General features: G+C 40.7%; 1 protein-coding gene across 1 annotated transcript in view; it reads left to right on the forward strand.

Annotated features, from left to right (window-relative positions):
• The window catches only part of XPO1 (exportin 1), a 58,032-nt gene that overhangs the window by 20,502 nt on the left and 10,994 nt on the right, over positions 1–26,536 (forward strand). The window contains 17 exon segments of the mRNA XM_017849062.1: positions 11,183–11,244; positions 11,466–11,510; positions 13,693–13,874; positions 15,010–15,058; positions 15,134–15,253; positions 17,244–17,372; positions 18,944–19,102; positions 20,420–20,617; positions 21,756–21,894; positions 22,057–22,238; positions 22,324–22,417; positions 22,420–22,437; positions 22,440–22,478; positions 22,550–22,713; positions 23,878–24,012; positions 25,212–25,395; positions 25,707–25,813. Coding sequence (XP_017704551.1) covers positions 11,183–11,244; positions 11,466–11,510; positions 13,693–13,874; positions 15,010–15,058; positions 15,134–15,253; positions 17,244–17,372; positions 18,944–19,102; positions 20,420–20,617; positions 21,756–21,894; positions 22,057–22,238; positions 22,324–22,417; positions 22,420–22,437; positions 22,440–22,478; positions 22,550–22,713; positions 23,878–24,012; positions 25,212–25,395; positions 25,707–25,813 — 2,006 coding nt within the window.

Raw genomic sequence — 26,536 nt, forward strand, 5'->3', positions numbered from 1 at the left:
TGCTTATGTTTTTTTTTTTTTTTTTTTTTTTTTTATTTATTTATTTATTTTATTTTATAAAGACAGAGCCTGGCTCTGTTGCCCCAACTGGAGTGCAGTGGCACAATCTCAGCACACTGCAACCTCTTCCTCCTGGGTTCAAGCGATTCTCCTGCCTCAGCCTCCTGAGTAGCTGGGATTACAGGTGTGCACCACCACACCTGACTAGTTTTTTGTATTTTTAGTAGTAGAGATGGGGTTTCACCATGTTAACTAGGCTGGTCTCAATCTCCTGACCTCGTGATCCACCTGCCTCAGCCTTCCAAAGTGCTGGGATTACAGGCGTGTAAGCCCACCGTGCCCGGCCAATTTTGCCCAGTTTTTATTGGGCTATTCCCTTACTGAGATCTAAGGGTTCTTCGTATTCTAGTCAGGAGTGCGTTGTTAACTGTATATTTTGCAAGTGTTTTCTTTTGTCTGTGGCTTCCTTTTAATTTTGTAATAGTGTCTTTTGAAGAGCAAAAATTTCAGATTTTGATTAAAATCAGTGATTTTTTTTTCCTTGTATAGTTCATGCTTTTTGTGTTGTATTCCAGAAATCTTTGTCATGCAAGGGTCACTTAAGATTTTCTGCCGGGTGCGGTGGCTCAAGCCTGTAATCCTAGCACTTTGGGAGGCCGAGACGGGCGGATCACGAGGTCAGGAGATCGAAACCATCCTGGCTAACACGGTGAAACCCCGTCTCTACAAAAAAATACAAAAAACTAGCCGGGCAAGGTGGCGGGTGCCTGTAGTCCCAGCTACTCGGGAGGCTGAGGCAGGAGAATGGCGTAAACCCGGGAGGCGGAGCTTGCAGTGAGCTGAGATCCGGCCACTGCACTCCAGCCTGGACGACAGAGTGAGACTCCGTCTCAAAAAAAAAAAAAAAAAAGATTTTCTGTAAGTTTTTGGCCGGGCACCATGGCTCATGCCTGTAATTCCAGCAATTTGGGAGGCCGAGGCAGGCGGATATCTTGAGGTCAGCAGTTCGAGCCAGCCTGGTCAACAGGGTGAAACTCCATCTCTACTAAAGATACAAAAATTGGCCGAGTATGGTGGTGAATTGCTGAAGCAGAGACGGCAGTAAGCCTAGATCACACCACTGCCCTCCAGCCCGGCTGACAGAGCAAGACCCTGTCTCAAACAAAAAAAGATGTAAGTTTTCTTACAGAACCTTTATAGTTTTAGCTCTTACATTAAGATCTGTGATTTGGCTGGCACAGTAGCTCACAATTGTAATCCCAACACTGGGAGGCCAAGGCAGGCGGAAACAATACAAGCAAATTAGTCAGCTGTGGTGCCATGTACCTGTAGTCCTGACTGCTGGGAAGCTGAGGTGGGAGGAATGCTTGAGTTCAGGAGGTGGAGGTTGCAGTGAGCTGAGATCATGCCACTGCACTCCAGCCTGGGCGACAAAGACCCTGTCTGAAAAAAGCGTCCTGTGATTCATTTTACTCAGTTTTTGTATATGAGGTGAGGTAAGGGTCAAGATTTGTTTGTTTGTTTGTTTATTTATTTGAGACAGAGTCATGCTCTGTTGCCCGGCCAGAGTGCAGTGGCGTGATCTTGGCTCACTGCAAATTCCACCTCCCGGATTACAGGCGCACACTACCACACCCGGCTAAGTTTTTCATTTTTAGTAGAGATGGGGTTTCCCCGTGTTGGCCAGGCTGGTCTTGAACTCCTGACCTCAAGTGATCCGCCTCCCAAAGTGCTGGGATTACGTGAGCTACCACACCCAGCTCCCCTACTTTGTTTCCAAAAGTTTTGACTATTGTTGGTTCTTTGCTGTTTCATAATTTAGAGTGAAATCTGGCAGATTTCGACAAAACTGTCCTGAAATTTTATTGAGATTGCTATGAATCTATGGATGCATTTGGAGAGAATGAACATCTTTAATGTCAATTCCTGATTATTTCTTGTTAATATAGAGAACTGTCATTGTTCACTTATCTCTTGAACATGTAATTTAATCACGCTAATCAAAGCCCAGTTTAAACTCACTTTCCCTTCCTGTTGTGAGAAAACACCTCAGTTCTGCAAAAGCTCTTGGAATTTAATATTTCTGCTGCTTTTCCCTATACATGTGGTGTTTAGTCGTTTCATAGTTACTTGACTATGGAATTCAGAGCAGAAACCCTATTTCCTAATTTCCTTGAGAAATTTTCAGAACTAGGTGATAATGTTTCTAGTAAGTTGATAGTGTTACTCAGAGGTGATTGTTTCATTTGTGATTTTGTAAAGAAAATGTAAAGTTTTAGACTTAAGCCCTTGCATCTAAAACAAATTCATGAGAAATCTCACAGAATACAATGTTAGAGACGAGCAAAAATAATCAGTCTAATCTCAGAGAGTTGACAGGCATTCCAAATCATTTTTGTCAGTATTAAACCATGGTAGGATAATGTAAGAAATATACCTAAGGCCAAGTGCAGTGTCTCACGCTTGTAATCCCAGCACTTTGGGAGGCCTAGGCGGGCAGTTGTCTGAGGTCAGGAGTTCGAGACCAGTCTGGCCAACATGGTGAAACCCCATCTCTACTAAAAATACAGAAAAATTAGCTGGGCGTGGTGGCGCATTCTTGTAATCCCAGCTACTCTGAAGGCTGAGGCAGGAGAATTGCTTGAACCTGGGAGGTGGAGGTTGCAGTGAGCCGAGATCGCGCCATTGCACTCCAGCCTGAGCAACAGGAGCAAAACTCTGTCTCAGAAAAGAAAAGAAAGCAGTATTTCCAGGTATATTGTATATGATTGACAGGAATAATATTTCCATTTCTGATTAATGTAACAATTTGCCCCATCCCAAGTATTTTTGATTACAGGCCTCCATAAAAGGCCTATACTTGATACCTAACAGTGTTTGATCCCTAGCTTACCCATGTAACTTTTTTTTTTTTTTTTTTTTAAAGATAAGGTTTCACTCTGTCGCCCAAGCTAGAGTGCAGTGGCGGGATCATGGCTTACTCTAGCCTCAGCTTCCGGGGCTCAAGCAATCCTCCTGTGTCAGTCTTCTGCATAACTGGGAGTACGTGCGCATGAATCATACCTGGCTCACTGTTTCTATTTTTTGTAGAGATGGGGTCTCACTATGTTGCCTTGGCTGGTCCTGAGCTCCTGGGCTCAAGCGATCCTTCTGCCTCAGCCTCCCAAAGTGTTTAGATTACAGTCAAGAGCTGCTGTACCCGACCTTCTTTCACCTTTTGGCTCTCATGAGTGATGCTCCTGTAAATTTTAATAAAATTTTAATCTTTTATATTTTTTGTTCAGTATGTTTGAGGTCATAAACATCCATTTAAGAATGGTGGATGTTCATATAGATCCATTTCTCTTAACATTATCAAAGCAGGTTAAATTCTAGATCATCTGTGGGAACCCTAACTTAAGAACTCCTGCTTTAGAATTATTGTTAGCTGTTTTGTCTTCCATCTGGCATTGTTCTCAACTATTAATATTTCATTGAGAGAACAGTAGTAACAATATCCTGTATACCCTTGTATAAGTAAAGAGAGCAGATCACTATCTTATTGACCATCTTTCCAAAGATCGATTTTGTGGGGTTTTTTTGTTTGTTTTTTTTTTTTGAGATTGAAATCAGTTGAAGGGATTCTTGTGCCTCAACCTCCCGAGTAGCTGGTAGTACAGATGCGCACCACCCACCATGCCTGGCTATTTTTTGTATTTTAGTAGAGACAGGTTTCACCATGTTGGCCAGGCTGGTCTCAAACTCCTGGCCTCAAGCCATCCACCCACCTCGGCCTCCCACAGTGCTAGGATTACAGGCGTGAGCCACCACATCCAGCCAATTTTGATGTTTTCATGGACTGATACTTGTAATAAACATTTCAATTATGTATAGCATTGATGTAGAAATGTACCAAATTTACGTTTTTTTAGCTTATGGAATAAACAAATGTTTAAACTGAAATTGATTCAAAACTGGATTGAACTTTTATTTTTCCTGTTTGTAATTTACATTTTTAATAGTGTGTTGAAAGCCTTAAACTGTTTTCTGTGGTGCAGGTTGACTGCCTCTTATTGGAAATGCTTGGGATGAGAAGTGTTCCAGTCTTTGGGCTTTTTCAGATTTTGGAATATTTGCATTATGCCTACTAGTTAAGCATCCCAAATCTGAAATACCCCAATGAGCATTTCGTTGTGTTTTTTTTTTTTTGAGATGGAGTTTCGCTCTTGTTGCCCAGGCTGGAGTGCGATGGCATAATCTCAACTCACTGCAACTGCTGCCTCCTGGGTTGAAGCTATTCTCCTGCCTCAGCTTCCCAAGTAGTTGGGATTACAGGCATGTGGCACCACGCCCGGCTAATTTTGTAGTTTTAGTAGAGACAAGGTTTCTTCATGTTGCTCAGGCTGGTCTCAAACTCCAGACCTCAGGTGATCCACCCACCTTGTGTTGAGATTACAGGCGAGAGCCACCTCACTCGACTTGAGCATTTCCTTTTAGTGCCATGTTGGTGCTTTAAAACTTGCAGATTTGGGGTCGGGCGTGGTGGCTCATGCCTATAATTCCGGCACTTTGGGAGGCTGAGGTGGGTGGGTTGCCTGAGGTCAGGAGTTGGAGAACAACCTGGGCAACATAGTGAAACCTTGTCTTTACTTAAAAACAAAACAAAACGAAAATTAGCTGGGTGTGGTGGCGGGCACCTGTAATCCCAGGTACTCTGGGAGGCTGAGCCAGGAGAAGAGTGAAACTCCATCTCAGTCAATCAATCAATCAAAAGAGTTTTTCTAGGAATGCATCTTTCTCTTAATAAGTCAGATCCTTATTTGGTTGAAAATGTTTACTGCATGACTATCACTGACTATGTAAGATGTTGATGTACAATTGTATGACTTGAAGGTTGAGTTTTGCTTCTATGGAAATATGACACCTTTGAATTGTTCTCAATATTTTAAAGAGTTTTAGTGAATTCTGTTCATATAAAAATCAGGTTCAATAATACGTGCTTTTTACACTATCATTGAGTATCCAGTGTTTACAAGGTGTTTCTGAGGGATAAGATTATTATTGCTGTGTAAATTAGCAGATGGTGTGTACCTTCTAAGTTAGCATGAGATTTATTTAAATCTCATCTTTTTAGCTTGCTGAAGTTGATACTATGCAGTTACAAGTTTATATTGACCATTTAATATTCTGTTTTTATTTGAAATGGGACTGTTAAACACATTTTTCTTTATATTGAGACAATAGAGCTGGAATGTTAAAGACGTATGCATTAACCCTTGCATTTGGAACATTTACATGTCATAAGCTGCCTTTCAGTGAGTGGTTTAGGCATTTCTACAGGTGTGTATTATATTTTGAATAAATTTTATATGGCTTTCCAAGAAACAATTAGAGCATTTGACCCACGAACTTTGTTTTTTATTTTTATTTTTTTGAGACAGAGCCTCCCACAGTAAAGACGGGGTTTCACTATGTTGGCCAGGCTGGTCTTAAATTCCACCTCAGGTGATCCACCTGCCTTGGCCTCCCGCAGTGCTGGGATTACAGGTGTGAGCCACCATGCCCAACCTGACCTACCAGCTTTGGATGTGAATTTTTTTCATTTGTATTGAGAAGAATAGGGTCTTGGGGCACTATGATTGTACAAGTGCTAAGTCAGTGTTTGAATCCATTGAAGATCCTGACGACAACATCAGGACTTATCAAAGACACACAACTTCAATGAGAACCTTTCTTTGAAATTAATTAATTAATGATATGGAGTCTTGATCTGTCACTCAGGCTGGAGTGCAGTGGCACAATTTCAGCTCACCAGGAATGCATAATTTCTCTTCTCTTTCTCCACCCCCCCAGGTTTAAGCACTTCTCCTGCCTCAGCCTCCCGAGTAGCTGGGACTGCAGGCGTGAGCCACCATGCCAAGCTAATTTTTGTATTTTTAGCAGAGACGAGGTTTTGCCATGTTGGCCAGGCTGCTCTCGAACTCCTGGCCTTGTGATCTGCCCACCTCAGCCTCCCAAAGTGCTGGGATTACAGGCTTGAGCCACTGTGCCTGCCTGCCTGTTTTGATTTTTTTTAAGAGACAGAGACCCCCACAGAGACCCCCTCTGTTGCCCAGGCTGAAGTGCAGTGGCACAATCATAGCTCATTGTAACCTCAGTCTCCTGGGTGATGGGTAGAATTCTGCCACAGCCCAAGTAGCTAGGAGTATAGGACGAACCACTGTGCCCAGCTAATTTTTTTATTTTTTGTGGAAATGGGGCCTTGCCGTGTTGCCCAAGCTGGTCTCAAACTCGTTTCCTCAAACCCTCCTCCCATGCCATCCTTCCAGAGCTCTAGGATTACAGGTGTGAGCCATCATGCGTGACTTGTTTTCATTTTAGATCATTTCCTTCCCTTTTTTTTTTTTTTAAATGGAATCTTCCTCTGTCACCCAAGCTGGAGTACAGTGGTGTGATCTTGGCTCACTGCAACCTCTACCTCTTGGGTTCAAGTGATTCTCTTGCCTCAGTCTCCCCAAGTAGATGGGACTACAGGCACGTGCCACCATGCCCAGCTAATTTTTGTTTTGTTTTGTTTTTTGTTTTTCTAATAAAGACGAAATTTCACCATGTTGGCCAGGCTGGTCTCAAACTCTTGACCTCAGGTAATCTGCCCATCTCGGTCTCCCACAGTGCTGGGATTACAGGTGTGAGCCACCACGCCCAACCTTCTTCACCTTTTATATCAAACTTTTTAAGGAAGAGCTTAGAAAGCCAATTTAAAGAAATTGAAATGTGTTATGTAAATGTCTATTTTGCAACTGAGACACATTATTTAGCACAAAAAGTCAGAGACACAGTAATGGGTCATTTTCTGTCAAATCTCAAGCTGAGCTGTTTAAGTGGTTTACAATTGGATTGGTTGGTTGGTTGGTTGGTTTTTTTTGTTTGTTTGTTTTGTTTTGTTTTGTTTTGAGATGGAGTCTTGCTCTATCGCCCAGACTGGAGTGCAGTGACACGATCTTGGCTCACTGTAACCTCCAGTTCCTGGGTTCAAGCGTTTGTCCTGCCTCAGCTTCCCAAGTAGCTGGGATTACAGGCATGAGCCACTGTTCCTGGCCTACAATTGGAATTTTTTGTTGTTGTTCTTGAGACAGAGTCTCGATCTGTCACCCAGGCTTGATTGCAGCGGCGCGATCTCAGCTCACTGCATTGTCCACTTCCTGGGTTCAAACGATTCTCATGTCTCAGCCTCCTGAGTAGCTGGGATTACAGGCGCGTGCCACCGTGGCTGGCCAATTTTGTTGTATTTTTATTAGAGACAGGGTTTCACCATGTTGGCCAGGCTGGTCTAGAACTCCTGACCTCAAGTGATCTGCCTGCCTCGGCCTTCCAGAGTGTTGGGATTACAGGCGTGAGCCACTGCGCCCGGCTGGAGTGCTATTCTTAATTGAGCTGCTTTTATTTATTTATTTATTTGGCAAGCCTTGAGGAAGGGATTTGGGGAATGAACAATGGTACTTGATCAAATAATCCTTGCACTAGGCAATCAGAGCTTCTAGGACCACTGTACCTGGCCATGGGGGTTTTATTGATGATAATCTATAAGGAACAAAAGGGTCAGTACTATCGGAATTATTGATTAGATGTAGCGAGCATTAAGTACATATGGAAAGTAGTTTGAAGTGAAATATTACTATAAGAGAATGGGCCAGGCGCAGTGGCTCATGCTTGTAATCCCAGCACTTCGGGACGCCGAGGTAGGCGGATCACCTGAAGTCAGGAGTTCAAGACAGCCTGGCCAAAATGGTGAAACCCCATCTCTACTGAAAATACCAAAAAAAGCCAGGTGCAGTGGCTCACGCCTGTAATCCCAGCACTTTGGGATGTTGAGGCAGGATAATCGCTTAAACCCGGAAGGCAGAGGTTGCAGTGAGCTGAGGTCGCACCACTGCACTCCAGTCTAGGGGACGGAGTGAGGCTCTGTCTCCAAAAAAACAAATACAAAAATGTAGCTGGATGTAGTGGCACTCACCTGTAGTCCAGGCTACTCAGGAGGCTGAGGCAGAAGAATCGCTTGAACCCGGAAGGCGGCCATGTCAGTGAGCTGAGATCATGCCAATGTACTCCAGCCTGGATGACAGAGGGAGACTCCGTCTCAAAAAAAAAAAGTGAGAATATTGCATAGATTACTGAAGTTAATTCTTATAATTTAGTGTTCATTTAGAAGGAAAATTGATTTCCTACTTTTTGTTTTTAAAAGTAGTATTAGGCCGGGTATGGTGAGTCAGGTCTGTAATCCTAACATAAAATGTGGCCAAGGTAGGAGGATTGCTTGAGGTGTGGAGTTCAAGGCCAGCCCCAGCAAGAGTGAGACCAGGAAGAATTACCCAGGTATGGTGCCAAGCACCTGTGGTCCCAGCTACTCAGCTAGTTGAGGCAGGAGGATGACTTGAGCCCAGGAGTTCAAGCCTGCAATCAGCTGTGATGGCACCACTGCATTCTAGTGTGGACAACAGAGCAAGACCCTGTCTCTAAAACAAAATGTAAAAAATGTATTTACCATTTCCCTATTCATCTTATGTATTTGTAGCATAAATGTTACTGTGCATATTGACACTTGACAGCATTAGATTTCTATTACATGTATTATGTTGCTTTACTGTATTAGTAATATTTTTTCATAATTAGGAAAATATTTCCATCATTACTTTTAACAAATTTTTTATATGGGGTATTGTGGGAAATGGCTAATTTTGTCATAGTAAAAATTATATAATTAAGTGCCAGTGAAGAACCATAGTTTGAAAGTGAATTTAATACATTAACTCATAGTCATATAATCTCGCAAGCATTTTGCTGCCTTCAAGTTGTCTGTTTCCTGCTAATTCTAATGACTAAATTTTGTATTTTCCTTCTCAACAAAAATTTCACTCAGTTCTATATATATGTTAGATGAGGCTTGGAACATACAGCTCTACAGCCTTAAACTGCTTTTCCAAAAATCTGAAAGCTATGAAAACAAAAAATCTTCATAATTTAACTGATTTGGTGACAAAGCCTAAATTGAACAGATGTGGGAGTATTTATAATTGTTAATGTTACATAGCAGGAAATAGTAATTTGTTCAATTAGGGTTGCTATTTCATATCCTTTTAGTGTTTCAATATAGGTGTACCACACTACTTTTCCTTTAAAAATGTTCTAAGAATTTAATATTCTGCAACACTCTTGAACCCTGTGATTTTGGAGAATGGAACCTATAGTAGATGCTCAGCAAATTCTACGTGATGCAAATTAAAATCAAGGATATGAGTATGAGTATCATGTCTTAACTGTTTAAAGAGTAGGTTTTACTATGGAGAGATCCATAAGAGCATTTGAAATGAAAACTTTTCGTAAACTTCCCTCTTTTTTACAAAACATTGTATGTGTGATGTTAATGTTGTATTTCTAATATGAGCTTAATGTTGCAATTAATATGTAGTGGAAAATAATAACACTTACATTGATTTTTGAGACAAGAGCTCACTCTGTTGCCCAGGCTGGAGTGCAGTGGCACAATCTCAGCTCGCTGCAGCCTCCACCTCTAGGCCTCAAACGATCCACCCACTTCATCCTCCCAAAGTGCTAGGATTATAAGAGTAAGCCACTGTGCCCAAGCCATCAATAAATTTTTATGGGTTAGAAGTTTGGGCCATACATGGTGGCTCATACCTGTAATCCCAGCAGTCTGGGAGGCTGAAGCAGGCAGATACTTGAGGTCAGGAGTTCCAGACCAGCCTGGCCAACGTGGTGAAAACATGTCTCTACAAAAATACAAAAAGTAGCTGGGTGTGCCAGGCGCAGTGGCTCACGCCTGTAATCCCAGCACTTCGGGAGGCCGAGGCGGGGGGATCACAAGGTCAGGAGATTGAGACCATCCTGGCTAACACAGTGAAACCCCATCTCTACTAAAATACGAAAATTAGCCAGGCGTGGTGGCAGGTGCCTGTAGTCCCAGCTACTCTGGAGGCTGAAGCAGGAGAGTGGCGTGAACCCGAGAGGCAGAGCTTTCAGTGAGCCAAGATCTCGCCACTGCACTCCAGCCTGGGCGACAGAGCGAGACTGTCTCCAAAAAAAAAAAGTAGCTGGATGTGGTAATGCATGCCTGTAATCCCAGCTGCTCAGGATGCTGAGGCAGGACAATTGCTTGAACCTAGGAGGTGGAGGCGGAGGTTGCAGTGAGCCAGGAATGCGCCTCTAATCCAGCCTGGGCAACAGAGCAAGACTGTCTCCAAAAAAAGAAAGAAAGGACCGGGTGCAGTAGCTCATGCCTGTAATCCCAGCAATTTGGGAGGCCGAGGAGGGCGGATCACTTGAGGTCAGGAGTTCAAGATCGACCTGACCAACATGGTGAAACCCTGTCTCTTACTAAGAATACAAAAATTAGTACAGGTGGATGCCTGTACTTGGGAGCCTGAGGCAGGAGAATCACTTGAACCTGGGAGGCAGAGGTTGCAGTGAGCCAAGATTGTGCCACTGCACTCCAGCGTGGGTGACATAGCAGGACTCCATCTCAAAAAAAAGACACGTGAAACCAAATTATGATGAGAGAAACTGGAATAGCAGTTTGTTATAGGCTGGGCGTGTTGGCTTGCTCCTGTAATTTCAGCACAGAGGGAGGCCCAGGCAGGAGGATCACTTGAGCCTAAGAGTTTAAGAACAACCTGGGCAACAATGCTAGATCCCATCTTTAAAAGTATGAATAGCACATTAAATTCGTTGGATTTTTTTTTTTTTTTCTACGAGTCTCACTCTGTTGCCCAGGTTGGAGTGCAATGACGTGATCTCTGCTCACTGCAACCTCTGCCTCCTGGATTCAAGTGATTCTCCTGCCTCAGCCTCCTGAGTAGCTGGGGTTACAGGTGCCCGCCACCACGCCCAGTTAATTTTTGTATTTTTAGTAGAGACAGGGTTTCACCATGTTGGTCAGGCTGGCCCTAAACTCCTGACCTCAGGTGATTTACCCACCTCAGCCTCCCAAAGAATTGCTGGGATTACAAGCGTGAGCCACTACGCCTGGCCGGGATTTTTTTTTAATGCCAATACTGGTGATGGGATTAGAGTATATTAACTGATTTTACTTAGTCCCTCCATTCCCACATTAATGAGTTCTCAAAATTTATTTGCATGCTACAAAAGAGCTCAACAATTTTCTTATTATGTGCAATTTTTTTAATAGGAATAAAAAAATACGTTGTTGGCCTCATTATCAAGACGTCATCTGACCCAACTTGTGTAGAGGTAAGAGTTTATTTTGGAGATTATTGGGAGAGCATAAAATCATTTAGATATCGAGTCTTTGACTACAACCTAATTCTGTCAAGACACATAGCCACACATACGCACAGTCAGTCATTTGCAGTAGACTGTAATCATTTGTTTCTTAGGAGGATTGTCTATGGTTATATTCTTATTTATTATACTTACCTCAGGCTCTCACTTAATCTTTTATTTTTCCTTAGAAAGAAAAGGTGTATATCGGAAAATTAAATATGATCCTTGTTCAGGTAAGCTTTAACTTAACTGTTTTCCTCAGAACTATGCTTATTATTTGAACAAAATGTTTGACCTACTTAGGAAATAAAGTATACTAATACTTTGCAGAAGTAGTTACAGTATTCTTACAGTGTTAGGTGACCTACTGTCTAGTACTTGAATGTTAATTTGCTGTGGCAGGAATCATCAAGTAACGTTAAAGCCATCATTTATGTGGCTGCAGTGTGGACTGGAGTTTATGTTGAATTCTTTTGTTTTATTTTCGTGGTTTTTTTTTTGTTTTTTTTTTTTTTTTTTTTTTTTTTTTTTTTTTTTTTTTTTTTTTTTTTTTTTTTTTTTTTTTTTTTTTTTTGGAAACTGTCTCACTCTGTTGCCCAGGCTGGAGTGCAGTGGCACGATCTCAGCTCACTGCTGTCTCTGCCTCCTTAGTGGCTGGAATTACAGGTGCCTGCTGCCATGTTTGGCTAATTTTTTGTATTTTTAATAGAGACAGGGTTTTACCATGTTGTCCAGGCTGGTCTCAAACTCTTGACCTCAGGTGATCCACCCACCTCGACCTCTCCCAAAGTGCTGGGATTATAGGTGTGAGCCAGCACCCAGTCGGATTGTTTTTTAATTTTCTGATATGCCTGTGCATGTTCCTTTGCACGTTCTCTCTCTCAGTCCTTTGATTTTCTTGTCCTTCTAATTGATTTCCATGCTTAGTCTTTATCTATGTAGACTACATTTATAATTTTTATATTTATCTGTTTTCTATAGTAATACAATTTTTTTTTTCAGAGAACTCTGGTATGTGTGGGAGGAAAAAACAGTAATTTCTATTTAAATAAGATTTAGAAACATCCAAGTTTCTAAAAATTTTAGTGTATTCAGTAATTAACTCCAGCTTTTATTAAACTTTAGAGCTTTCTGTCAGCCCGTCTCTGATTGAGGAGAGGGAGGAGAGAATATAAAGAAGGTTAACATGTATTTTTATAATCTGGGAAATCCCTTGTGTGTGACATAAAGAGTCCAGCTTGCATACAAATATGATGCAGTTGATGAGGCTTTTGGTTAAAAGTTTTTTCAGGCCCGGATTGCAGTGCCTCCTTTCTTCTAACTTCATATATCCAAACCCTACTACATTTCAAGGCTCAAATTTCATCCGATAATAAACTGTCTTAACCTGTCACTTTTTACCACCAGTCATTAGTTAGGTCCTTGAATCTCCTAGGATAATTTCTTTTTTTCTTTTTTGAAACGGAGTGTCACTCTGTCGCCCATGCTGGAGTGCAGTGGTGCCATCTTGGTTCACTGCAACCTCCGCCTCCCAGGTTCAAGCAATGCTCCTGCCTTGGCCTCCCGAGTAGCTGAGACTACAGACCTGCGCCACCACCCCTGGCTAATTTTTGTACTTTTAGTAGAGTCAGGGTTTCATCATGTTGACCAGGCTGTTCTTTTCTTTCTTTCTTTCTTTCTTTTTTTTTTTTTTTTTTTTTTTTTTTTTTTTTTTTTTTTTTTTTTTTGAGACAGAATCTCGCTCTGTTGCCCAGGCTGGAGTGCAGTGGCCTGATCTTGGCTCACTGCAACCTCCGCCTCCAGGTTCAAGAGATTCTCCTGCCTCAGTCTCCTGAGCAGCTGGGATTACAGGTGCCCGTCACCATGCCTCACTAATTTTTGTATTTTTAGTAGAGACAGGGTTTCATCATGTTGGCCAGGCTGGTCTCGAACTCCTGACCTCGTGATCCTCCCACCTCAGCCTCCCAAAGTGCTGGGATTACAGGCATGGGCCACCATGCCCTGCCTGGCGGGGCTGTTCTCAAACTCCTGGCCTCAAGTGATCCGCCCACCTTGGCTCCCCACGAAGTGCTGGGATTACAGGCGTGAGCAACCGCACCTGGCCTCCTAGAATAATTTCTACATATCTCTCAGGCAGATATTAATACACAGACAGACCCATTAGACAGATTGGAGCTTTCATTCGGATAATTGAAAAGGGTCCTGGGGTGATTTAAGATAAAAGACTTTATCTGTGTTTTGTTTTCTACCCAGTGTGGGGAAGAGGGTGGCACATTTCTTCCTTTAATAAAGGAGGAGAAAATGAAAAGTGGTTTATCCTTACTTCTGCTTTTATCCATTACATAGTTTCTTTGAAGGTTATTTTATTTGCCTTTGAGAAATGAAGTGCTGTTAACATTTCGTGTCTTATTTTAGATACTGAAACAAGAATGGCCCAAACATTGGCCAACTTTTATCAGTGATATTGTTGGAGCAAGTAGGACCAGTGAAAGTCTCTGTCAAAATAATATGGTGATTCTTAAACTCTTGAGCGAAGAAGTATTTGATTTCTCTAGTGGACAGATAACCCAAGTCAAATCTAAGCATTTAAAAGACAGGCAAGTAATAATTATGTTTTAGAAGTTTAAAGTAATTTCTCAAACAATTTCAAGCAATTTGGACGTAAATTGTAGATATTTTAAGGAACTGTGATCAGTAATATGTTAAATTCCTTATAGTGGTTTTCAACTACAAATTAAGAAATAGTCCTAGACGAGGCCTAATAATTTGCCTCTGGAGGTTGAAAAGTGAATTATTCAAGATACACTTTAGGAATGTATGGTAACTAGTTAATAGGTTCTAAGCAAATGATTTGTGCCTAAACATACATATTAGTTATTTTATTTTGTTTTGAGACAAATCTTGTTCTGTTGCCTGGGGTGGAGTGCAGCGGCGCAATCTTGGCTCACCGCAAACCCCGCCTCCTGGGTTGAGGTGATTTTATTGCCTCAGTCTCCCAAATAGCTGCAACTGCAGGTGGGTGCCACAGCGCCTGGCCTCAAATCAGTTATTATCTCTGCTGCTTGTCATTCCCCCAATTATTAACAATAGTGTTCTTTTTAAAACAAAACAAAACAAAAAAACTAGATTTGCCTCTGATAGTAAGCAACCAGTATAAACTATAGGTACACTTCCATTAAGTTTTAAACATTTGTTGTAGTCATTAGAACACGGGAAAATTTTTCTCCCAGTTTGGTGTATAAGCTCATTTAGGATTTTAGCTGTATGTAATGCTATTTGTCTTATTTTGGAGAGTTTTCAGTATCTTAATTAAAGATACTAGCTTGATTGTATCTATCACCATTAAATCTACAGTCACCATTTAATCTACATTAAATCACTAGAGTGAATGTAGATTTAACACCTAGGTAACTTTTAATGAAGTTATTGGTATTTTAAATGTGTTTAAATAAAAGATACAATTTTGCTGAGGGAGAGCATATAAATCGAACATAGTCACATCTTTAATTACCAGATTGCTGAAGTTTTGATCTTTTTTTCCCCTTGGGTTGCCCAGGTTGGTCTCAAACTCTTGAGCTCAAGCAGTCCTTCTGCCATGGCATCCCAAAGTTCTGCAATTACAGACCTGAGCCACTGTACTGGACCTAAATCATTTTTATTATTATAAATAAACTGATATTTATTTCTTTGTCTTCTAAATCTGATATTTTTGTGGGTTTTGTTTTTTTTTAGCATGTGCAATGAATTCTCACAGATATTTCAACTGTGTCAGTTTGTAATGGTAAGTGTTTTAAATTTCATGTTTAAAAATAACAATACTAGAAAAGCAATTATTTACAAGTGTGTTTTGTTTTAGGAAAATTCTCAAAATGCTCCACTTGTACATGCAACCTTGGAAACGTTGCTCAGATTTCTGAACTGGATTCCCCTGGGATATATTTTTGAGACCAAGTTAATCAGCACATTAATTTATAAGGTACAGTGAATACATTTCAGTTATTTGTCACTGTATAGCTGCATATATTCTTTTCACATGTAAAGCTCTCATCTCTGCATTCTAAACCATTTTCAACCTTGTTTCTAACATGAGGAAACTGCTCAGAAGAAATTTTCCATGTTTACACCTACTAAATTATTTAAAGTGAGTCTCAAATCTGATTCTGCCACTTATACCATGTAATTTTATGAATTCATTTTGAACAGTGTATTTGATTATATTGCCATCTTTTAGTTGAGTATATAAGTTACAGTGAGGTAAGTCAAGTGCTATTTCTGAAAAATGAAAAGATCATCTTTTAACTGATAATTTACAATGATACCATGTTATGTCTTCTTCAAGTTCTACAGTGGTTTAGCCTGGGGCAACATGGTGAACCCCTGTCTCTACTGAAAATACAAAACTTAGCCAGGCGTGGTGTGGTGCATGCCTGTAGTCCCAAACATTGGCCCAACCTACTTGGGAGGCTGTGGCAGGAGAATCTCAAACCCAGGAGGCAGAAGGTGCAGTGAGCCAAGATCGTGCCACTGCACTCAAGCCTGGGCAACAGAGCAAGATCCTGTCTCAAAATAAATAAATAGTCGGGCGTGGTGACTCACACCTGTAATCCCAGCACTTTGGGAGGCCGAGACGGGGGGATCATGAGGTCAGGAGATCGAGACCATCCTGGCTAACACGGTGAAATCCCGTCTCTACTAAAAAAAAAAAAAAGACAAAACAAAACATTAGACGGGCGTGGTGGCGGGCGCCTGTATTCCCAGCTACTCGGGAGGCCGAGGCAGGAGAACATGAACCCAGGAGGCAGAGCTGGCAGTGAGGTGACAGAGCGAGACTCCGTCTCAAAAAAAAAAAAATGTGTATATTACACATATATAATAAATAAAGTTCTACAGTGGTTTATCCAGAGATAATCACTGTTAACGGTTGTATTATATTTTCAGTTGTTTTCTTGACTGATGTCATGAATAAATTAAGTATCTAATTGGAACATTATAACTTAACCTTTTCAACTTCATAGAGTTTGGTAGCATAATACGGATTTATGGTATTTGAATGATGAATTTATTGCTTCAGTTATGTAAAAACCTTTCTACTGTCAACAGTCCTATAGAGAACATTCTCAGACATAAGATATTATGCAATTATTGAAACATTTACTTTCTTTAAATATTTTAATGTTTAATTAACAGATTATTAAGGTTTTAATGCCCCCTGAATTCCCAGCCCCAGACGATAGCTGTTTATCTTCTCAACAATAGAATATATAAGCCAATTTTCCCATATTCTTATTACTCTTAGATATATTGACCGTTTCCCAAAATCCTAAGCAATCACAAGTTTTAGGTCCTGTGTAATTACACAGAAAGTATAACATTTCTAAAAGTCATATCACAGATTCTAGGAAAGTTGTTAAGGAGCCTTGTTATTTTAGATGTCTAAGGACACATCAAAAGAAAACAGTTTCGGCCAGGCGTGGGTGGCTCATGCCCGTAATCCCAGCACTTTGGGAGGCCGAGGTGCGTAGATCACGAGGTCAGGAGATCGAGACCAGCCTGGCCCAACATGGCGAAACCCTATCTCTGTTAAAAATACAAAAATTAGCCGGGTATGGTGGCATGCGCCTGTAGTCCCGGCTACTTGGGAGGCTGAGGCAGGAGAATCCCTTGAACCCGGGAGGTGAAGATTGCAGTGAGCCGAGATCAAGCCCCTGCATTCCAGCCTGGGCGACAGAGCGAGACTCTGTCTCAAAAAAAAAGTAGGTTGCTCCTAAAGCATTTACTGTATATTGTGTAGGCAATAAAATTTCCTCTCACTATATCTGCAAGATAAAATACGTTCATTCACTTGGCTGTTTTTGACATCTATGCCTATATTTAATTGTTAAAGCTTTTTCCTTTTAATTGTGAATTTTAAGTAAAGTGTGTGTCAGGCCAATTAATTTTATGGTTCCCTCCCCCCTTTTAAATAGTTCCTGAATGTTCCAATGTTTCGAAATGTCTCTCTGAAGTGCCTCACTGAGATTGCTGGTGTGAGTGTAAGCCAATATGAAGAACAATTTGTAACGCTATTTACTCTGACAATGATGCAACTAAAGCAGGTAATATAATACTATCTTGAAAATTTACTGGATAATTTTAGTGCCTTAGAAAATACTGAATTCCAAATGAATTATTTTAGAACAACTTATAGATCAGTCATAATTTTATCTTATATTTATTACATAAAATTTGTAGTAAACTACAAATTGTTAATGATGTTTCCAAAAATTTCTTAAAACTCAGGTTTGGGGTGTGTTGTGGTAATTTATTTTTGCACAGTTTTGGAGCTTGGTCTTTTGGGAGATATCTGACCAGACAATGGGAAACCTGGGAGTTGTTCCTAACATTGTGTCTGAAGGAATTCTTTTCAGCCCTAGTTTGATTGGTTATCTATTAAATGATCTAGAAAGTTATTTATAATACTGTGTTCACAGCCAGGTGTGGTGATTAACACTGTAATACCAGAACTTTGGGAGGACCAGTTGATGCCAGGAGTTCGAGACCAGCCTGGACAACATAACCAGACCATCTCTACAAAAGATTTAAAAAATAACTAGCTGTGGTATTGCATACCTGTAGTTCCAGCTACTCTGGAGGCTGAGGCAATAGGATCGCTTGAGCCCATGAGTTCAAAGTTAAAATGAGCTATGGTCACACTACTGCACCCCAGCCTGGATGACAGGACAAGTCCCTGTCTCTTAGAAAACAAGGAAAGAATGCCGGGCGCGGTGGCTCAAGCCTGTAATCCCAGCACTTTGGGAGGCCGAGACGGGCGGATCACGAGGTCAGGAGATCGAGACCATCCTGGCGAACACGGTGAAACCCCGTCTCTACTAAAATACAAAAAAAATACTAGCCAGGCGAGGTGGCAGGCGCCTGTAGTCCCAGCTACTCGGGAGGCTGAGGCAGGAGAATGGCGTGAACCCAGGAGGCGGAGCTTGCAGTGAGCTGAGATTCAGCCACTGCACTCCAGGCTGGGCGACAGAGCGAGACTCCGTCTCAAAACAAGGAAAGATAGATTACTGTGTGTGTTTGTGATCTGAATGAATTAATTCATTATTTTTACATTTTCAGTGTCAGTGAGAAAGGGATAAGTTCAATACTGGAAAAAATTTGAAGGCTATGATAGCGGCCTTACTAGTTGCAATGTGATTTATTTGAGAAGAGTCAAAATCTAGGTCTTAGAGATATAAGAATAGGTATACCGGACCTAGGAGTTCTGTATGTGGTTTAATATTAGCAAAAGGGTGTTGGGATCTTAGAGCTTAAAAATAGTAGTGTTGGCTGGGTGCAGTAGCTTACACCTTTAATCCCAGCACTTTGGGAGGCTAAGTTGGGAGGATTGCTTGAGCCAGGAGTTCAAGACCAGCCTGGACAACATAACAAGATACGGTCTCTACAAAAACTTTTTTAAGAATTAGCTGGGTGTGATGGCACATACCTGTGGTTCCAGCTATTTGGGAGGCACTGAGACTGATTGAGCCTAGGAAGTGGAGGCTGCAGTGAGCTGTGATCATACTACTGCACTCTAGCCTGGACAGAGTGAGACAAGGTCTCAAAAATAATAAAATATAAATATCTTTTGTTGTTTTATGAAATGCAAACTGATTATCCCTTTTTAAATTTGCAGATGCTTCCTTTAAATACCAATATTCGACTTGCGTACTCAAATGGAAAAGATGACGAACAGAACTTCATTCAAAATCTCAGTTTGTTTCTCTGCACCTTTCTTAAGGAACATGATCAACTTATAGAAAAAAGATTAAATCTCAGGGAAACTCTTATGGAGGTAAGCTCTGTGGAGCCTTTGCTCCTAAAATTCTGCTCTACCTACTAATAACTCTTAAAAGTGCCTTTTTTTCTAAAATGTATGTACCTTTTGAGATTTCTTATTACTTAATACTTGACCTGTGCATGATATATATTCTTAATTCCGAATTACAGTCATAAGCCCAGTTTTCTGATTTTATGTTCTCCATAAAGCCTAGGACTAAACATTTATAATCAAAATTAAATTACTAATTATTATATCATTTCTAAGGTTAAAATTCCAAAGACCTTATTTTAAAATTTCACTTTTAATTCAAATAATATACATTTGTTCATTTAAAGATACACAATTCAGCATGTAATCCCAGCACTTTGGGAGGCGGAGGTGGGTGGATCACTTGAGGCAGGAGTTCGAGACCAGCCTGGCCTACATGGTGAAACTCCGTCTCTATTAAAAATACAAAAAAATTAGCTGGGCGTGGTGTCACGTGCCTGTAATCCCAGCTACTCAGGAGGCTGAGGCACGAGAATTGCTTGAGCCCAGGAGACTGAGGTTGCAGTGAGCCAAGATCACAGTACTGCACTCCAGCCTGGGTGACAGAGCAAGATTCTGTCTGAAGGAAGAAAATATATATATACATATATATATATATACATAAATAAATATATATACACACACACAATTCAGTGGTGTATTAGTATATATACAGTGTTACAGCACCATTAATATCTAGATCCAAAACATTTTCATCACCCAAAGGTGACCCTTTACCTATAAAACAGTCACTTTCTCCTTTGTTCTCTCCCCAACTTCTGGCAACCATTATTTTGGTTTCTGTCTCTGTAGATGTATCTATTCTGATTATACCGTATAAAGGGAATCATACATGTGACCTGTTTGTGTCTGGTTTCTTTTATTTGGCATTGTGTTTTCAGTGTTCTTCCATGTTGTAACCTGTATCAATACCTCACTTTTTATCATGGCTGAGTAATATTTTCATTGTATGAATATTCAGTATTTTGTTTGTTCTCTTCTCTGTCATGGTGCATTTGTGTTGTTGATACCACTTGCCTATTGGCACTTAAGGCCTTTTAAATAAATGTCATTCCATTAGGAGACATGATAAAAACTATGTGAGAGATTTTTGAAGTACTTTAGGGCGTGTCAGAAGAAGCAGTTACTCCAGAGTTTACTGTCTGTTTGATAAGTATTGAAATCTGAGTTGTGATGAATAAAACATGAATTTTTATTTTTCCTTAAGGTGTAACAAGTGAAAAGCAATTTGAAGTTGGTAATGTTTAAGAACTATTTTAATAGTTTTGGTCTTCTCTGTAGGCCCTTCATTATATGTTGTTGGTATCTGAAGTAGAAGAAACTGAAATCTTTAAAATTTGTCTTGAATACTGGAATCATTTGGCTGCTGAACTCTATAGAGAGAGTCCATTCTCTACATCTGCCTCTCCGTTGCTATCTGGAAGTCAACATTTTGATGTGCCTCCCAGGAGACAGCTGTATTTGCCCATGTTATTCAAGGTAACAGAGTGGTTGGTTGAGTGTTCTTCCTGTTGCTTGCTGTGGTTTTGAGATCTGAATGTAAAGACTTCTAATCTATCTAAATTAGCTACGAAAAGAGAACCCAACAACTTCTCCATGAGTATGGAAAACTAGAACATGAAAGGAGTTGAGTCTAGAACCTTGGTTCTCAAGAGTGTGGTCCTTCTCTCAGTATCAACATTGCTTGTGATTTTGTTAGGCAAAATTTGTTGACCACCTGCCAATCTACTGAACCAGAGTCTAGAAATGAGACATAGGAAACTCCTGTAACAAAAGTTGGCTTAAAAAATAATCACGCCAGGCGCGGTGGCTCAAGCCTGTAATCCCAGCACTTTGGGAGGCCGAGACGGGCGGATCACGAGGTCAGGAGATCGAGACCATCCTGGCTAACATGGTGAAACCCCGTCTCTACTAAAAAATACAAAAAACTAGCCGGGCGTGGTGGTGACTGGCGCCTGTAGTCCCAGCTACTCGGGAGGCTGAGGCAGGAGAATGGCGTAAACCCGGGAGGCAGAGCTTGCAGTGACCTGAGATCCGGCCATTGCACTCCAGCCTGGGTGACAGAGCGAGACTCCGTCTCAAAAAAAAAGAAAAAAATCACATTAATACACACTTAAATAATTGTAAAGCCATTTTTGTAGAATTACAGTGAAAAATTTTTCTTCTTTTGGAGACAGGGTCTTGCTCTGTGGCTCAGGTTGGAGTGCAGTGGCATGGTCATAGCTCACTACAATCTTGAAATCCTAGGCTGAAGCAATTCTCTTGCGTCAGCATCCCAAGTAACTGGTTGCAGGCATGCACCACCATCCCCAGCTAATTTTAAATTTTTTAGTTTTACTTTATTTATATCTTCATAGTTTTTTCTGTTGTACTTTAAGTCCCAGTATTTTTATTGTTTTAGAGATTGGGTGTCGCTGTGTTGCTCAGGCTGTTCTCAAATTCCTGGCCACAATTCTTTCTGCCTAAGCCTCCGGAATAGTTAGAATTATAGGCATGAATCCCTACACATGGCTGGCCTGTGGGTTTTTTTGGTTTTGTTTGTTTTTAACTAAGCTTCTACACTAATGATTTCAATGATCTAATGATTTTTTCTTGATTGATTGATTGTTGAATATAGGTCCGTTTATTAATGGTTAGTCGAATGGCTAAACCAGAGGAAGTATTGGTTGTAGAGAATGATCAAGGAGAAGTTGTGAGAGAATTCATGAAGGATACAGATTCCATAAATTTGTATAAGAATATGAGGGAAACATTAGGTAAGTTAATAAATACTGTTAATCTTTACCTTTATACATTTATTCTGGGGTGGAAATATATTTTAGAAAATGTACTGTAGTTTCTAAATATTTTCTAAACGTGTTATTCATTGGTAAAACTCTTTGCTCATTATTTGCATTTGAAACCATTTTTTTTTGTAGTTTATCTTACTCATCTGGATTATGTAGATACAGAAAGAATAATGACAGAGAAGCTTCACAATCAAGTGAATGGTACAGAGTGGTCATGGAAAAATTTGAATACATTGTGTTGGGCAATAGGCTCCATTAGTGGAGCAATGCATGAAGAGGATGAAAAACGATTTCTTGTTACTGTTATAAAGGTATGCAAGGGATAGGTATGAATTAGAATTGCTCAATAAGTATTATGTTGTTACAATAAATGATACCAATTTGTCTTATTTACAGGATCTATTAGGATTATGTGAACAGAAAAGAGGCAAAGATAATAAAGCTATTATTGCATCAAATATCATGTACATAGTAGGTCAATATCCACGATTTTGAGAGCTCACTGGAAATTTTGAAGACTGTAGTTAACAAGCTGTTCGAATTCATGCATGGTAAATCTCTTTCTTTACTATATTTTGTTTTATTTTATTGAACAAAATAAATGAATGTTTTGTCTTGTTAGAGACCCATGATGGAGTCCAGGACATGGCTTGTGATACTTTCATTAAAATAGCCCAAAAATGCCGCAGGCATTTCGTTCAGGTTCAGGTTGGAGAAGTGATGCCATTTATTGATGAAATTTTGAACAACATTAACACTATTATTTGTGATCTTCAGCCTCAACAGGTATGTTAAGCGCTGAGCATATGTTATTTTTAGAAAGTAACGTATCAATCTCTATGTATCAGTGGAAATAGGAAGGCAACTGTTGGATCCAATAGAAGTGTTTCTGATTAAACTTTCTTTTTTCCTTGACAACAGGGTATTACTCTGTTGCCCAGGCTCAAGTGCAGTGGCACGATTACGGTTCACTGCAGCCTTGAACTCCCAGGCTCAGGTGATCCTCCCACCTCAGCCTCATGGGTAGCTGGGACTACAGGCATGCACCGCCTTGACATCCAGCTAGCCTTTTTCTCCCCCCTTGGTAGAGGTGGGGTTTTGCCAAGTTGCCCAGGCTTGTCTTGAACTCCTAGCTTCAAGCGATACGCTAGCCTCAGCCTCCCAAAATTATATGTGTGAGCCACGATGCCCGGCCTGATTAAATTTTCATAGTGAGACAGATTCTTGTTTTTGTTTTTGGGGTGTGTGTGTGTGTGTGACGGAGTCTCCCTCTATCATAGAGTCCAGGCTGGAGTGCAGTGGCACAATCTCTGCTCACTGCAGCCTCCTGGGGTTAAGTGATTCTCCTCCTCAGTGGCTGGGATGAACAGGTGCGTGCCACCACGCCCAGCTGACTTTTGCATTTTTAGTAGAGACGGGGTTTTTCCACGTTGGTCAGGCTGGTCTCAAACTCCTGACCTTGTGATCTGCCCGCCTCGGCCTCCCAAAGTACTGAGATTACAGGCGTAAGCCACCACCATGCCTGACTGGTTTGGGTTTTGTTTGTTTGTTTGTTTGTTTGTTTGTTTTGTTTTGAGATGGAGTCTACCTCTGTCACTCAGGTTGGAGTGCTGTGGTATAATCTCGGCTCACTGCAACCTCTGCCTCCCAGGTTCAAGCAATTCAAGCCTCCCAAGTAACTGGAATTACAGGCACTTGGCCACCACGCCTGGCTGATTTCTTTGTATTTGTAGAAGAGATGGTATTTCACCACGTTGGTCAGGCTGGTCTGCAACTCCTGACCTCAAGTGATTGGCCTGCCTCAGCTTCTCAAAGTACTGGGATTACAGGAGTGATCCACCGCACCTGGGCCAAAATCAGTTTCAAGATTTTTGTGAATTGCTTGTGTGTGGTTTTCCTTATTAGGGTGTATAAGAACATAAAAGTTAAAATGTCTGCTTCTTAAAATAGGTTCATACGTTTTATGAAGCTGTGGGGTACATGATTGGTGCACAAACAGATCAAACAGTACAAGAACACTTGATAGAAAAGTACATGTTACTCCCTAATCAAGTGTGGGATAGTATAATCCAGCAGGCAACCAAAGTAAGTATTCTACTTTTTCTTAAAGTTTTCATGGGATTTAAGAAGACTATGTTCCTTACAAATATATTGAATTCAAGCCTTTAAACATGTATGTGTGATCCATAAGTGCTTTTATGTGTGGCTTTGTACATTTTATTATCTGGGCCAGGTGTGGTGGCTCACGCCTGTAATCCTGGCACTTTGGGAGGCTGAAGTGGGCAGATCACCTGAGGCCAGAAGTTCGAGATCAGCGTAGCCAGCATGGCGAAACCCCATCTCTACTAAAAATACAGAAATTAGCCGGGCTTGGTGGCACATGCCTGTAATCCCAGCTACTCAAGAGGCTGAGGCAGGAGAATCACTTGAACCCAAGAGGCAGAGGTTGCAGTGAGCCGAGATCGAGCCACTGTACTCTAGCCTAGTCAACAGAGCAAGACTCCATCTCAAAAAAATAAAAAATCTGGGCCGGGCGCGGTGGCTCACGCCTGTAATCCCAGCACTTTGGGAGGCCGAGGCAGGCAGATCACGAGGTCAGGAGCTCCAGACCATCCTGGCTAACACAGTGAAACTCCGTCTCTACTAAAAGTACAACAATTAGCTGGGCGTGACAGCGGGGGCCTGTAAGTCCCAGCTGTGCTCAGGAGGCTGAGACAGAATGGCGTAAACCCAGGAGGCAGAACTTGCAGTGAGCCAAGATCACGCCACTGCACTCCAGCCTGGGCGAAAAAACGAGACTCAAAAAATATTTTACTTCATTCTTAAGTAGATATGGACAAAAAGGCTTTTGTGTTCGTTTTTACCATTTGGGATTATAAATATGATTTAGGGTAAGGGAAGTGTAATGGCTTTTGTTTTAGTAATTATGTGGATAATTTTTTTGGGGGGGGGTGGAGTTTCACTCTTGGTACCCAGGCTGTAGTGCCATGGCATGATCTTGGCTCACTGCAGCCTCTGCCTCCCAGGCTCAAGCAATTCTCCTGCCTCAGCCTTCCAAGTAGTTGGGATTACAAACAAGCGCCACCATGCCTGGCTAATTTTGTATTTTTAGTAGAGAGAGGGTTTCTCCATGTTGGTCAGGCTGGTCTTGAACTCCCGACCTCAGGGTGATGCGCCTGACTCAGCCTCCCAAAGTGCTGGGATTATAGGTGTGAGCCACCTCACCTGGCCATTATGTGGATAATTCTTACATGATAAATGGAATTTGCTTTTTTTCCTCCAAGAATGTGGATATACTGAAAGATCCTGAAACAGTCAAGCAGCTTGGTAGCATTTTGAAGACAAATGTGAGAGCCTGCAAAGCTGTTGGACACCCCTTTGTAATTCAGCTTGGAAGAATTTATTTAGATATGCTTAATGTATACAAGTGCCTCAGTGAAAATATTTCTGCAGCTATCCAAGCTAATGGTAGGTGATTCTGATTTCTTATACGATGCAGTATAAACACTTCTCTTCTACTGCCTCAAGTCAAACATTTGATATTTTTCACAGATTTAAATCAGACCTCCCATTTCCCAGATGACCCTAGACATATTTAAAATAGTTATGTGTACCTTTCCCTTTTAAAATTAGTCTTAAAGCTTATTTTCCCAATAAATCTTGTGTAGTTTTGGCTTTAAACTTTTTAATGGTAAAATGGAATTACATCTAATGTATACCTGAGTACTGCTGTATAATTTTAGTGGTAAAATTAGATTACATTTGATTCTATTTTGTAGGTGAAATGGTTACAAAGCAACCATTGATTAGAAGTATGCGTACTGTAAAAAGGGAAACCTTAAAGTTAATATCTGGTTGGGTGAGCCGATCGAATGATCCACAGATGGTAAGTGGGAGATGCTTTGCTTTTGGTTTTTAGTGTTGATGCTGTGTTTTATGGAATGTGCTATACTCTATTATGTGCATTTTGCTAATTTTTAAAGCATATCAACTTTGTGGTTATTTTATGGCATTTTATTTATTGTAGTCCTTAATGTTAATATACTATATTCCATCTTCAAAAGAAACTGCTATTAATCAATAGCGAAGGGTGGTGATCTGTAACATGATAGCTAAGAAAATTGGGTCATTTTATGTTTCCATAGATAGGTCAGGAGGATTTAGTTAATGGAGTATGGGTGCAGTTTTTGCATTCCTCTTGATTTTTGGAGCAATTACTAGAGCTACAAAGTTGTCATTACTTTACCCCTTTGGCAAAGTGATTGCTTCCCAGATTAAAAGCTTGAAAGTCTTTTTTACACTCTTTCTTTTTCTTAAATGATTTGCAGAAAAGGAAATCATTTTCAGTAATAAAAACCAGCTGCGTATGCCTCAACTTGTAAAATTGTGAATTACTTTTAGGTGTTAACTGTATGGTTTCATTCTTTTTATTCACTTGAGCCTTGGGAGATTCCAAAAAAGTCTATTCTGATACTACTACTACTACTTGGAATAGTGTTTTTTTTTTTTTGTTTTTCTTTAACAAGTGTGCTAGTTATTTTAATAATTTTGGAATTTCAGTATTGTTTCTTGTTAAGGAAATACTTTTCAGTAAACTTGTTCTGAATAT

Source organism: Rhinopithecus bieti, unplaced genomic scaffold (assembly GCF_001698545.2).
Source record: "Rhinopithecus bieti isolate Rb0 unplaced genomic scaffold, ASM169854v2 scaffold_30775, whole genome shotgun sequence".
NCBI classification, from domain to species: domain Eukaryota; kingdom Metazoa; phylum Chordata; class Mammalia; order Primates; family Cercopithecidae; genus Rhinopithecus; species Rhinopithecus bieti.